At 37.2% G+C, this 14,140-nt stretch overlaps 3 protein-coding genes across 4 annotated transcripts; 1 reads left to right on the top strand and 2 right to left on the bottom strand.

The window, feature by feature from the left end:
• Positions 1 to 213: 213 nt before the first annotated feature.
• On the top strand, positions 214 to 4,527 carry LOC125214741 (double-stranded RNA-binding protein 2-like). 2 transcript variants are annotated; one of them, XM_048115877.2, is made up of 3 exons: positions 214 to 708; positions 2,666 to 2,885; positions 3,352 to 4,527. In XM_048115877.2, exons 1-3 carry the CDS (start codon positions 463 to 465, stop codon positions 4,239 to 4,241), a joined length of 1,356 nt encoding a protein of 451 aa, XP_047971834.1. In that variant the 5' UTR covers positions 214 to 462; the 3' UTR covers positions 4,242 to 4,527. The 2 variants fall into 2 exon arrangements, with proteins under 2 accessions (XP_047971834.1, XP_047971833.1); XM_048115876.2 differs by having other exon boundaries at positions 215 to 708; positions 3,349 to 4,527.
• Positions 4,528 to 4,617: 90 nt separating this feature from the next.
• LOC125214742 (mRNA-decapping enzyme subunit 2-like) lies at positions 4,618 to 7,292 on the bottom strand. Its single transcript, XM_048115878.2, has 9 exons — positions 7,200 to 7,292; positions 6,579 to 6,730; positions 6,323 to 6,450; positions 5,913 to 6,008; positions 5,555 to 5,707; positions 5,297 to 5,400; positions 5,155 to 5,222; positions 4,878 to 5,059; positions 4,618 to 4,746 (listed from the first exon to the last, which is right to left on the bottom strand). The coding sequence occupies exons 1-8, from the start codon at positions 7,277 to 7,279 to the stop codon at positions 4,881 to 4,883; spliced, it is 960 nt and encodes a 319-aa protein (XP_047971835.1). The 5' UTR covers positions 7,280 to 7,292; the 3' UTR covers positions 4,618 to 4,746; positions 4,878 to 4,880.
• Positions 7,293 to 11,416: 4,124 nt separating this feature from the next.
• LOC125211515 (auxin response factor 18-like) lies at positions 11,417 to 13,970 on the bottom strand. Its single transcript, XM_048111341.2, has 3 exons — positions 13,639 to 13,970; positions 12,404 to 13,532; positions 11,417 to 12,240 (listed from the first exon to the last, which is right to left on the bottom strand). Exons 2-3 carry the CDS (start codon positions 13,496 to 13,498, stop codon positions 11,596 to 11,598), a joined length of 1,740 nt encoding a protein of 579 aa, XP_047967298.1. The 5' UTR covers positions 13,499 to 13,532; positions 13,639 to 13,970; the 3' UTR covers positions 11,417 to 11,595.
• Positions 13,971 to 14,140: the final 170 nt, after the last annotated feature.

Below are 14,140 nucleotides of genomic sequence, written 5' to 3'. Positions count from 1 at the left end.
GCACCCATCTTCTATCACGTTGACATCATATCATTAAATGACATAAAAATAATTAAAACTAAATTGAATTATTTTGCCATCTAGTAGTATAAAATAATTCCGACGCATTCATATTTATTTTCCACACTGAATCTAACCGTGGAACTGCATGCATCCAAATATTCCCACCTCTTTCTCTCTCTCTCACGTTGGTTTTAAAGCGAAGCTATTACTGCACAGCGAAAATGCGAAACAAAAGTCCTCTCTCTCTCTAAACCCTTTCTCTCTCTAAAAAGCTCACCGAAAAACTCTGCCTATCTTTTTGAGAAATGCAAGCAAAAACCCTAGTAAAACGCCAGGAAAGACGCTCCGGATCTCAATTGGAGCCTCGATTGAGGCGATGATCTGATGCATTTCGCTAATAGAGAAAGTGTGTGTTTGTTGGATTGATTTTTTTGATTTTTTGGGGGGTTCGGTGTAGAGATGTATAAGAACCAGCTGCAGGAGCTGGCGCAGCGGAGCTGCTTCAATCTGCCGGCCTACACGTCCATCAGGGAAGGTCCCGATCACGCGCCGCGCTTCAAGGCCGTCGTTAATTTTAACGGGGAGACCTTTGAGAGCCCTACCTACTGCTCCACTCTCCGCCAGGCGGAGCACTCTGCAGCTGAGATGGCGCTTGATGCGCTCGCCAGCCGCGGCCCGTCAAACTCGCTCGCAGCCCGAATTCTTGTGAGTTTCTTTTTTTCTTCCAAGTTTTTTACTAATTTACTGTGTTGTTTAGTTTCCATGGAACTTTTATTGTTTGAAATTTGCTTGGTGTTTGATTTCTTAAATTGTGCTCCTGTCGTCTTTGATATAATTTGATTGCTGCAAAATTGGGGATTAAACAGAATGCAACAATGTGTCTATGTGATCTTCTGAAAGGACGGATTTATCTGAGTAAATTTGAGAATGATTGTGTAATTATAATACGTTACTCTGTACTTGTGTCATTTCGATGAATTTGTGGCTACTAAACATTTCTATTTTCAAATGCTGCCTTTGTTTTGTGAACAATCAGCTCATGGAAGTTGACATTTAGATGTTGTTAGCATCTAAGGCCGATTTCACAAGTAAGAACCTCTAATTGATTCAGTTCCTAGAGCTACTAAATTTCTCTTCACTAGATAGGATTTTGGGTATGCCTTTGGTGTAACCTTGATTCTCTAGAGGGGGTTTTTCCTCCAAGTATACTTAATCTTTGCCATGTTTTAGTAACTTCTGCACTTTGATACATGAGAAAGAGCTTTTTGGATGGGTAATTTAGTCATTTTGGTCAAGGATTTTGTGCTCTACTATAGAGTCTAGACGACTCATAAGGCTTTAGTGAATCAGATTATACGCATACTTTTAGACTTTAGTAGCATAATAAGCATTTTGAATACTTCATTCGCATTGGAAAAGTTTCCAGATAAGAATTGATTTCTGTCTGTTAGCAAAAATTAAAATACTCTTGAATGGTTTGTTAGAATTTATTTGGACAAGTTTGTTGGTTTTCAGGAAATCACGCGATTCACGCCAATGCCATGTTTTAAATTTCATTTGCTATCTACTTGCCATGAAAAACATGTTTTTTTGACCCACCATTCTGTGAAATAGGCGTAGTATGTCACACATTATATCCGTTACAGTGACAGTCGTGAGCTGTGATGAATAATGTAATTAACTCAGCCTCTTTGGTTTGAATTAGTAGGGTATCACAGAATCCAACTGCCCTATGATGTCACTTAAAACATTAAATGGCATCTCATGTGGCAGGATCGAGTTCATGTTATTTTTCTCAGCCTCCATATTTTCAATAAAGTAGGCTTCGTGTATTTAGCTTAACCATAACGTCGCTTAGAACATTAGATGGGTTGTAATCCGGAAAAATTAACTTTTCTAAAATTCAAAACATTAATATAAATTTACCTTTCTGTGTGAAATCTTGTAATCATTTTTATTGAAGAAATGAAATCTTTGAATCTTAGAAAACTCATTATATGTTGTGCTTTGGTCTAGCTAAGGAGGCGAGAAAAGGCTGTATATTGTTGTTATGTTGTTTCAGTCGATAACACTTAGCAAAGCCATATCTTCACTAGGTCTACCAAAGAGACTCTTTGCTGGATCAGTCTAGAATCTTATACCTTGCTCCTTCCAAATTATAGCCAGTTTGGATTGATATTCAGTCAATAACATAAGAATTAGATTGAGAATTGAGAAATATGCTTTCTACCAGATCCTCGTGTGATAGGAAACCAAATTATAGTTCAACATATCATTCGCATGAAAACTCATGACCATTCAGTGGATATAGTATCTTTAACACACTTAATGATTTTCATCGCTAAGTTACAAATGACACACCCAGAATTAACAATATATGATTGATCCTTGTAGCTTCAAAGAGCTAAAGCAATTGAAGTTTGTCATGTGAAAAATTGGATGACTTGGTGTGCATTCAAGTTTGAATATCTCCGATATTCTTCTATGTACGCTTATCTCAAAATGAAGGCCCTATACATGAATTGTTAGAACTTTGCAAACTGTCTTGTTACCATCTTTTGTGTAAACTATAACATTCATTTGTCAAATAATGTGTTTGGGATTTCTCGAACAGTTCGGTTCCTTGTTCCTTGCTAATGCTGTACCATTCTGACCTTTGCAGGACGAGACAGGTGTATATAAGAATCTATTGCAGGAGGTTTCACAAAGAGTAGGAGCAACTTTGCCTGCATATTCAACTTTCAGAACTGGTCTAGGCCACCTTCCTATTTTTACGTGTACTGTAGAGTTGGCTGGTGTTATATTTACCGGTGTGCCAGCTAAGAACAAGAAGCAAGCAGAAAAGAATGCTGCCATGGCAGCTTGGTTATCTCTTAAATCTTGTAAGTGGCCCTGGTCCATACTCGTTTCAATTTTTTAAACCCATCCGCTGCTCTGTCACCAAGCCCTTGATTTTTTATGTCTACCTAGTTGAAAAGCCAATTAGAGAAAGAAATAAAAGACAAATAGGTGATGATTAATGAGTAGGAATCAAGAGTCATACAGCCTCGCCCAGTAGCCCATTTAAAACTGATTACATGGTCCCTATGATGCCTTACTTGGTACTGTTGTCCATCAGCCTTTCTTGCCTCTGCACCTAAACTTTTTATTAATCTTTGAATATGGAATTCAAATCATGTGAATAATGCTGAGGCATGGGGATAGCAAATAGTTTATGAGAGAAAACGGAGGATTAATATGGTCTTATTGAGTATCATATGATCCTTATGTATATAAATTTTAAGCATTTTACTATGTGGCAAGAATCTAATAGTTAATATGTTTTGTGCCCCATTGTTTTTCCAGTAGTGCAACAAACTGAGCTTCCTTATGAAAGGTCCCATAAGGATGAACAGGAGCATGTGACAGTAGCTCGTGCGCTGCAGAAGTATCTAATAAAGGCTAGATTGGCGAGACTATCTTTTCCAATACAATTTCCTACACTAAATCCTAGGCCATCGAGTACACAACCGTCTATAACTACAACATCAAGAATCCTTCCCTTGATATGCCCGAAAACTGCTCAGCGCAACAGGCCTAATCCTGCCTTGAACAACAACCCCACTCTCCAAAAGAATGTCAGCATAACTGGCCAGCCAATGGTTACAGTTCCGAATGAATGTCAGTCATCATTGGCAGACATCTTCAAACCCCGGCCACAGAAATTCCCAGCAGTAGGAGCAGCACCATATATTCCAGTGCATTGCAAGATTGCACCCCCAGTGACAATTCGGAATGCGATTCCAGTGTTCTCCGCACCACCACTTCCTTCGCCACAGCCATCATTAGTAATGAGGCCTCCTACTTTGCACATGGCCCCACCCGTGTCAATCAGACAAGCTGTTCCTGCATTTGCTGCTCCAGTACGGATGGATGAGCTATCGTCCGTGGTGCGTCCATCTGTTAAAGTAGAGGATCCTCGGATTTCCATACCTGCTACACCTCAAGTAGAGGAGCCACCATTCTCCAAATTCTCTCCTGTTCTAGTTGAGGACCCTTTTGGTTATACAAAGCCTGCTGCAGTGGCACCAATTTCTGAAGCTCCAACAGTTCAAGTCGACCAACCCACAACTGAAGTTCTCACCGTTGATGTCAGTCCTCCGGCACCATCAGCCAAAGAGACGACGTCTGCTGAACAGAACAAGCTGCAGGAGCCAGCTGAGGTTGAAATCAAAGGCCTGAAAGATCTGAAGATATGATATTGGAACAGCCAGCTTCTTTCAGTAAGGGATTATCTAGGTTTTGGCTTCTTTTTTTTTAATCTCTCTCTCTCTCCCTCTCCCCCCCTCCTTTCTCCTTTTGGTTTACTTATTCTGTTGTTGTGGGAGGAATTGTTTCAAGAGTTAAAACTTCTTATGCTTGCAATGTTAGAGTATATGCTTTAATGTCTATTGTTGTCTTAGGACTTGATTTAGTAGTATGCAGAAACGAACCTTTTCTTTGTGGCTTCTCAATAATATCATTAAATATATCAGTTTTAGTAAATTGTCCCAATCATCCATGTTCAAGTAACATAGGAAAGTCGAAGATGAAGGAAATGAATGTGTTATGTACGAACGAAAAATGGTCCAACACAAAGCACAACAAACGTAGTTGTTGTCTGTTGTTATTTCATTCCATTCTTCATAACACTTTGTAGCGCGGTACTGGAGATATCGTTGTCATCACTCGAGCAAACATGACTGCAGATGCTTCCACGTTTGTCTATTGGAGGTATTTGTGATCATGGTAAGAGAATCGGAAAGGCATTAGCCGTCAGATCAGCAAGAGTACTCCGTAAAATGTGCACAAACCCTAGAAAATATGTACACCAATGTTTCAAGGACTCTGCTCACCGTTCAAGAAGAGAAGGCAGCGTCCACTGCTTGTAAAATCGGGCCAGTATCAAATCTGAAGTTTCGAAAGCTCCGACTAGGACGTGCCACGTAAGGGTACACATCAGCCACAGTTCTACTCATCTGGTAGTCGGTTGTTGAGCTGCCTCCCGAGCTGTTTCTTGCCTTCCACAAGGTAAGTCCTGCACAAGTGAGATTGAGCAAGGTAAATTTTAGAATTGCAGCGTCAAGTTTGCCAAGTTTCACATAAGATGGAAGAGAACATATGAGACGTGACCTTTCGCGGGTCTATTTGGTCGAGGCGAAACACGAGGTGGATGCACTGAGATCCATGACTTTAGGGATCTGCAAAATCGTCCCAACATTTCTTGTAAGACTTAAGAACAACGGAATCAACAAAATCGATATAAGATACTCACGCTAAAAATGGAGCAACCATGTAGAGCTTGAGGCCAGTGCTCCCACGAGATATGACGTCAGCATTTGCATGCGGAAGCTCGTTTATCACATGCCACGCTATTTCCTGCAATAACGACAAACAGATTAGATAAACATTTTGTACGCATTGTCTTGTCTAAGATAATCGGAGAAAGAATCAAGCAAAATAAGGCAACAAACAGAGGAATAGTAACTTAGAATTCAAAGGTGCACATTCTTAGAAGAGGAAAAGGACATACACTAATCTCCTTTTTTGTAAGAGGAGCAAATAATGTGCCATCTTTCACCCCAGCCACTATGTACAATCTCACTCTCTGCTGTCCAAAAATCATCTCGATGTATGCATCCTTGTTAAGAAGTTTTGATACGTCAAACCCTGTTTCCTCAAGGACCTGCATCTCGCAGAAAATGATGTGTTCGAATACGAGGCAAGAAAATATGGGATAGAGGAGTATCATAATTCATAAGCATATATATAGAAGCAGTGTTATTAAGCAACAACACAAGTTTCAGACCTATCTCGTTAACACTTCTTCCACTGATAAGTCAAGAAAGCGATGTATGTAAAGTACAAAGGCAGGAAGAAAGATTTCATACTTCTCTAATGGCACAACTGTGATCTTCTTCATCTTTGTTCTTTTTACCACGGGGAAAGCTCCAACTTGTCCCTTTCCATCCCTTCACTAGTAGACACTGTAGACGAGAACCGGGCTATAAAAAGCAGCGAAGCGAAGACATAGAAAGAAACAAAATCTAAATGAAGTATCTTCTATTACAGTGACAATGCTCAGATGGTTGCTCGTCCTCATATATTACGCAATGCCTAAATGTCTGAAAATTTATTTCCATACATTTAAATCAAGATAATCAATGAGAACAAACGTAGTAAGGAAATCAAGCATGATTCTAAAGCACATATCTATAATTGCCAATGAACCAGCTCATGCACTCAGAAACAAAAAAACAAAAAACAAAAATCACCAAATACGTTCGTGCAAAGCACTCACCCTCTCATAGGTTTGGTCCAGTATAATGGCCCCCGTAACAGGAACTCTGACTTTATATGAAGTGAAGTCCTTAAATATATCGTCTATATGAGCAACATATGGCTTTAAGACATTACAGTTGTTGAATACTGCTAGATGTTAAGGATAACTAGGATTGCTCCATAGACAAAAACTGAATCAAATACTACGAGACTGTCTATGAAAGATAAGTCGAACAAAGGATAAATGCACTCAATCTGGGAGTGGTGAAGGATACATAAAGAAGTAAATTCCTTCAAAGTTAATGACTTGAGAGATGGATTATTTTCAACCGAGTTGTCTTCATAAAACCAATGTGCATACTCCACGAGAAACAAAATCCTCTCGAACGATTGTTGGTCCTCCTTAGGCACATTTAGAACAAAACGACTGCGAAATGGAAATCGGACGTCAGTTAACAAAATGAAACCTTATACAAGTACAAGCATTCAAAGGTTAGCATGAGCAAAATACAATGTATAATTGAATATCTGTTTCTATGAGAAAGATATTTATCTCCAAGATTGATTCACAATAAATATATCAATCATGATGCATCAAACACATATCAACCAGTCATGACAGCAATGTAATAATGTAAACTTGTATTCATCAAGAAAAAATACAATACTAATGCTACATGCATTCCTTAGGAATTGCCTTTGCAATCAAAATTCTCAACCGAAATAGCCTAAAACTTTATCAAAATCAAGCACATAATACATTTCCAATTTAATACGGGTAAGGGAAGTAAAGGAAGATTGAGAAAAATAAAAATTGAATTTTTTTTTCCACCAAATCTTAATTTGCCACAAAATAAACGTAAATCGAGAAATTGAAAGAAATCCCATTTGTAGACCTGCAAAGATCGTCGAGGAGCTCTTGAGGAGGAAGGGCATACTTAGGCGGAGGAATTGCATATCGATTCATGCTCGACATTCTTCCTTCATCAAAGCCTTGCCTTGTCAAATATTTTGAGTCAAAAATATATATCAGTCTAAATAAAAATGATTTATTGGATTTGTTAGTTAATGTAAAATGTATATCAGTCTAAATTGCATATCAGCCTTGCCTTGTAAAATGTTTTATTGAAGGCATTTGTTAGTTAATTTTAAGTTTTGTTTATAATTGTATTAATATTAAGGTAACGATGATGACAATTTAATACTGACCCAGGACCATCTGAGGCCCATCAGATACCTTATAGTATATGAATCTTCCTATTAAAAATTTGGGAGCTATGAAGCCTAATATTTCTATAGGCTATAAAATAATTAAATATGATTAAAATTATTGTAAAACGAGTATAGATAAAAGTGGTTTACTATACTGAGCTTAGGCTCTAAATTTAAGTTATTAGCCAAAATATTGCTCCATTAATAGGGACGTCAGTGTAGCCCATAATCCGTGAGTTGATCCGAATAGCCCGCCAAATTTATAGGGTTAGAGCTGAAAATTTCTAGCCCGATAAAATCAAAACCGATTAGCCCGCACCCGATTAACCCGCAACTCTTTAGGGCCAGACACGAAAATCCGATAAAATGTCTATTATTCTATTTTTATTACTACTAATTCGACACTTTATTGATAAATTTTATAACATGGATAACTAAAAAAATAACTTTCAATTTTATATTAGATATACAAATTATATATTATTTTTTATTAATATAATAATTGATAATAAATTAAAAACTTAAAATTAACAATATTTAAATTTCTAAACCATGCATTAAAAATCGATGAAATGTCTCAAATATTAGTATTTGATCATATTTATGATTGAGTTTAAGCATATATCTCAAATATAATTAAATGTTTTACGTTGTATGAATATAACTAATTTTAATCATTATTTATTGGATTAACCGCATGTTAATATTATCAACAACAACCCGATTAACCTGTTGGGCTAGCCCGAAACCCGAGCTTTCAGGGTTAGGATTAAACTTTTATAGCTCAAAAGATATCACAACCCGATTAGCCCGCACCCGATTGATCGAAACTCGAACCGATTGACATCCCTATCCATTAAACAATAGTTTTTCTCTAGCTTGGGGTTTACTTACTTCTACCTTGGGCCTTTGTAATCTCTACAAAATCTGAATTTAACTTTCTCCTTTATACATAAAATAATAATATACCCCTATTAGGGTCCTATTCTAATGCTTTTAGCACCCTAATCCAAAATCAAGACTAAATCTCCACCCTTGGATTCTAAAATGAGTGGATGAGATTAAAGCTCACAAAATCTCAATAAATAGTAGATAAAATATCAACAAAAGGGTAATATCGTTTTCGTGAGTGTTTTTTTATATCAACATTGTGTATTACAAATATCAACAATATGACATTAGAATATCAACACAAGGACAAGAAAATATCAACACATTTTTATTGAGATTGGACATGCATAATATTGAGATTTTGCCTACAATATATTGAGATTTTTTGTTGCATTTGTTGAAAATAGCTGCTTATCAACATGTACGAAAATTGAAATATAATTTATCAAATTTCATCACCTGAACATCGTCGGAACATATGCAATTGAGATCTCGTTGGAATCCTTATTAAATTATCGTTAATTTGATATATTTTTTGCGAAAAAATAATATAAATTGAGAGAGTTACGTAAATTTAAAGATTTGAGATGATTTTGAGGAGAGAGAAAGTAGTTAGTTAGTTATAATTATTACATATAAGATTTGACATTAATACCATTTTAATTTAATTAATAATTATTTAAATTTAAAATATATTACACTTGTCATCATATTAACCACAAGATCTTCTAATCTAATGATTGAAAATTGGTCTCAATTTAGAATTGGTAATTAGTTAGCAATTATTACCTCCCCTCTACTACTATTATTTAATGACATGATATAAAAAAGGCCCACAGTCACAATATATGCAAAAAGATGCATTTTCAACTTGAAAATCAATCTTGATTGTCCATTTAGTCAAAATGTAAGAATAAGATTGGCGCTTAGGGAAGCTTTCTATTCAAACTCATTTATTATTTTCACATATCAAAACCCAAGTTTCGACACTTCTTATAAAGTAACAATACCAAACTAAGCCATGCAATTCCATATTTTAGAGATCAAAACATTGGATACCTTACATAGGTTGAAAAACATAAAGTTGTTTGGTATAAATTATAATGTGTGTTGACCTAAGAGATTGTATGAACCATGGTTAACTATTCAACCACAACTTTAATTTCTGTTCTTATGCAAAACATTACTTTAAGATTTCAACAATCACCAAAATAACTGAAGATTTTTAATTGAGAACGAGTGTAAAATTAAAAAATTGACACTGTTTTTCTATAAATTTAAGTATATGCATATACGTATTAGCTTCTTATTCTCGAACAATTAGTTCGTATCACTTCCTTTTTTTTTAACTTTTAAGCATAAACAATCACATACTAATAAACAAAAATTTATACGGTCATGAAATTTTGCAACAATAATTAATGTCTCTCATTCAACGCTTTCCCCTCGTGCATCATCAATAACATGCTTCGTGTTTGCAAAATTACCCATTATGAACCCTAAAATTCAAGATCCCAATTAATTTTTCTATAAATATTATTACCCTATTCTCGTGATTGGAGATTCTATTATCTTTTTAACGCCTCTTGAATGTTGTTGATCAATAGATAATTCTATTAAATTTCAGTTAGTAAAATCATTTTGGATCAACTCTACTCCTCTTTCGTTCAAGATGCTAAATAATTTGATCTACTTAATTTATTTATTGGCAAAATATTTATCTTCACAAGTTATATTATTATCGGTTTACTAATTACTTAACCTAAGAGAGACATTACGAAACAAACAATCTTATCCAGCTCATTCAAAGGATAGTTGTCTCCACACACACACCCATTTTAATATTTTATAGTATGTTCCAATTTTAAATCGAAAACACTATTAATTAGAGCAAATCGAGTTTGACTTTGTTGATTTAATGTTCAAGAATGGCCCAAGCGTCAACACGGCGCAAGCGTTGTTTCTGGGCCTTGAGAGAGGTTGACTATTCGAGGTTTCTCACGTGAGCCCATTTCCTTATGTTTTCTTCTCTTAATTACACAATTAATTTACACAATAAATGCTTCCTCCCAAATTAACCATTTTTTATTACTAACATAATTGTCACGCACAAACTTGCTTAAATGAAGCGATCTATTGTAGAACAGAACCCCCTCCATTTTTATATAAGTGCATGTATGTATTTTCTAACCCTTTTTCTTTATCAATACTGTAATCTCAATATAAAACATTCACATGAGTATTCGATTTGATGGAATAGATAAAATTTAGTCATACAAATATAGTATAAATTCGGTCAAATTACTTATGGCAAAATAATTATTGAGCGATTTTGGGTCAATTCAATTTTCAATCAGCTTGGGACAATGGACTTTTTACTCAAAGACATCTGTAACAAGCAATTGGGATTAGAGCCATTGGCCCTACTTACTCGTTAATTCGTTAATAATGACCTCATTAATAAAAAAAAATCAGGCTCAAATCCCAATTTGATCTCGCCCTACTCATGCGGCATCAGAATTGGAATTGGAAATTGAATTCTTGCCTATTCTTGGGATTTTAATTTCAAGTCCAACTTGGGATCTCATAAATGACAGTAGAGATCGTTTAACTCCGATATCATATTTTATGCAATCACTATTATCAAATGTTGTGTGAAATCGAAATAGTACAATATTTGAAAATCTAGTGCATGATGATTTGATCATTTGAGAACATAAATTTGGACCGAAAAAGATTCGTTAGGTCTAAAATAAATGACACGTGTTAGAAGAGCCTTTTTACATCATTTGAATTTTGATAATCTCATGTGAGAAAGGGGTTGATTGTTGTTTAGTAACTTTAATTATGTGTTTTGATTAATTAGGGTTTCTCCCATCACACGTCTAATTTGCAAAAGTGGTGTATGATTGAATAAATGAATTTAGGATTTTTTGGTTCAAATGACTCAACTTCATTTATAGCAATGGTTGGAGACTAAAACAGAGTGTAGAATGTACTAACCAAATAATTATAAGTCATAATGAAAAATCTTTATAGTAAAAAGTGAGTTCATACATAAGCAAATTACTAGGAGTACTACAGTTTTGCTCCAAAGGAATTGATTTTTCCCACTACTTCAAAATTGTAAACCTACAATACAACTACAACAATAGTTTGATCAAACTGTACAACAGAAATAATAAACCATCAAAAATCCGCCTCTAGATAAGGCGTTTGGTCGTCGAATCCCGGGAACTCTCCATCCGATGAGGCCTCCAGTGGAAAATTCTGAATGACAGCCGAACCCGAGGCATTGGATGCATTTGCTGTGTTTTCTTGATTTCCATCTAAGCTATTGCCTTCTGTGTCTGCAGAGTGGCTCTGGGAGATTTGCTCTGCAGTGAGAATCGGCTGACCAAACAGAAGAAACATCGGGGTCTTGGCCTCGTTGCTTTTCTTCACCTCATGTGGAGAACTACCCATGTTCAGTGAGACATCACAGTTGGGAATTTGGAGAGGGTAGCCGGTGAGGAGTCTAGGAAATTGAGAAGCGTAGTCGAGCAGCTTGAAATCAAACGGCTGCAGTTTCTTGGATCGAGCATGCCTGGCTCCCTGTATGCCTGCAGGAATGTGGTCTGGTAGATAACACAAGGGCTTGCTAGGACTGAAGGGGTTGGTAACGAGTGTCCCCATCGGAAGTTGGAACTCCGTTGGCAGAGGCAGCCTCGGCCTCTTCCTTGGTGGAGAGAACCGGGAGAGGCCGTGGCCTGCTGCCATATTCGACACCAATTCAACCAACCAAGGATTCACTCTCTTCACATTGTGTAGTAAATCAGGCTCATCCCAAACCACCTACAAATGCAATTTCCAAAAACAGTTTGAATCTAATCCAAGAATACCTCAAAACTCATTATTCTACACTAATCCAAGATTATAAACATAACATGATTTAGCATAAAATGTGATCAGCAACTAAGCATGGATCATTCAATACAAGATTTGATCATAGGGTTACCTGAAGAAGTCTCCAAGGAGAATTAGGCCAATGAATTGGATCATCAACTTGAACAGAGGAAATTGTTCCCATGAACCAGCTGATCCTAGACGAATCCTCCGTCTCAAAGGCCATCTTAAACCTCATCCCCGAGCACCACTGCACCCTCATCGCAGCCCTAACAGCCGACTCCCTAACCACAAACTCCGGTGAGCCAGCACGAGGATAGTAAACAACCTCAAAAGGCTGGCCATTAGCAGCAATACTAGCTGCCTCAACAACAACCTCAGCCTTCACATTACCCCTCTCCTTCAACCCCAACTCACCCCCACCCCGTCTCCTGCATAACCCCACGCTCTCACCAAGAAAACCCGAGAATCCCCCTTGTAAGGCAGGGATCCCCGTGTTCCATCCACTCGAGACCTCAGCTCCACCACTGATACTCCTCTTGGCCCTGCGGATCCCAACACATAACTCCCCATTATCAGCCCTCAAGAACACAATTGAATCCCCAGCCACAAGCTTCTTATGGTTCACAAAATTGCTCCAACCGGTGGTGAGAAGGTGGCGCCGTGGAGTCCCCCTATAGATGTGCCTAAACTTCCAAACAGCCCCATGAACATCCTTAACCAAGATTGTCTGAACAGGGGGCTCAGCAGAGTAATCCAACCTAGGAAATATAGTCTCAGCACAATACCTAGGGACAGAGAAACCACCACCATTGTTTGCATCAGACTGAGTCAATGTCTTTGCAAATGAATTGGTTTTCTCTCTCTCCTCATTCCCATCAACCCCTCCCCCATCATCACACACACCAGATTCATTCCCTAACAGAGGCACTAATCTGATTTTAGCAAAAACCTCATCACTCTCAGAATCAGCCAAGTACTTAATAGATTCTACTCTACACAGCATAAGAGGTGCAATTCTTGGAAATTTCAGAAAATCAACATTCTCATTGGCGTGTTCAGCGTGACCTTGAGGGAAATAATAGACCTTGGAATTCGGTGGAGGGATTTGAGCCATCCCACCGGCACAGGCATGCCATAGCTGAGGATCCAAGCAACTTTCCATTTGATTCATGGGCTTGCTCAATGAATGCATCACGTTAATCATTTCTTCAAATTACTCAATCCCACTTCACCAATTTCTGCAGGGAAAAAGAATTTCAGTTAAAAATTGAATCTTTCATTCAGGAAAACAGCAAAAAAGTATGAAATTGGAATGTAATGAAGTCACAAAGCAATATCTTGCACCTTTTTAGCTTGGAAATCCTGAAAAGGTAAGAACTTTGTAATTTTGTGAGGGGCCCTTCAAATTTATAGAGGCGCGTGACAAGGATGGAAGAGAGGGAAGAAAAATGGGATCTTTTACTTGAAGAAAGAGCAAAAAGGTGGAGGAGGAGTGATGGTTGAGGGAGAGGAGAGTGAGAATTTATGCAGAGTTTCATGAAAACATAGAGACAGACACAGACACCAGACAAAACACACAACAGTGAGTTTTAGAGAGAGAGAGAGAGATGAAATGAGGAGACAAGTGAAGTTGAGCTTTGGTTTGTGACTTGCCGACCAGAAGGTGGCAGAGGAAAATGATATTGACAAATGATGCAGAAAAATTAAGCGTCCCAATTTATTTATAGTGGGATTTTCCGATTTTGTTGTGGTTGAGTGCGTTTTTTTGCCTTCAAACTTCTACACTAGTGTAGAAAAACATTTCTTGCATCATATGCCATAGAATTAATTCTTGCTCTTCCTCGAT

This window comes from Salvia hispanica, chromosome 3 (assembly GCF_029641045.1).
Source record: "Salvia hispanica isolate PSC_SH4W2 chromosome 3, Shi_PSC_v1, whole genome shotgun sequence".
Lineage (NCBI taxonomy): Eukaryota > Viridiplantae > Streptophyta > Magnoliopsida > Lamiales > Lamiaceae > Salvia > Salvia hispanica.
The sequence above is the reverse complement of the archived record's forward strand: the minus strand, read 5'-3'. Positions and strand labels throughout refer to the sequence as shown.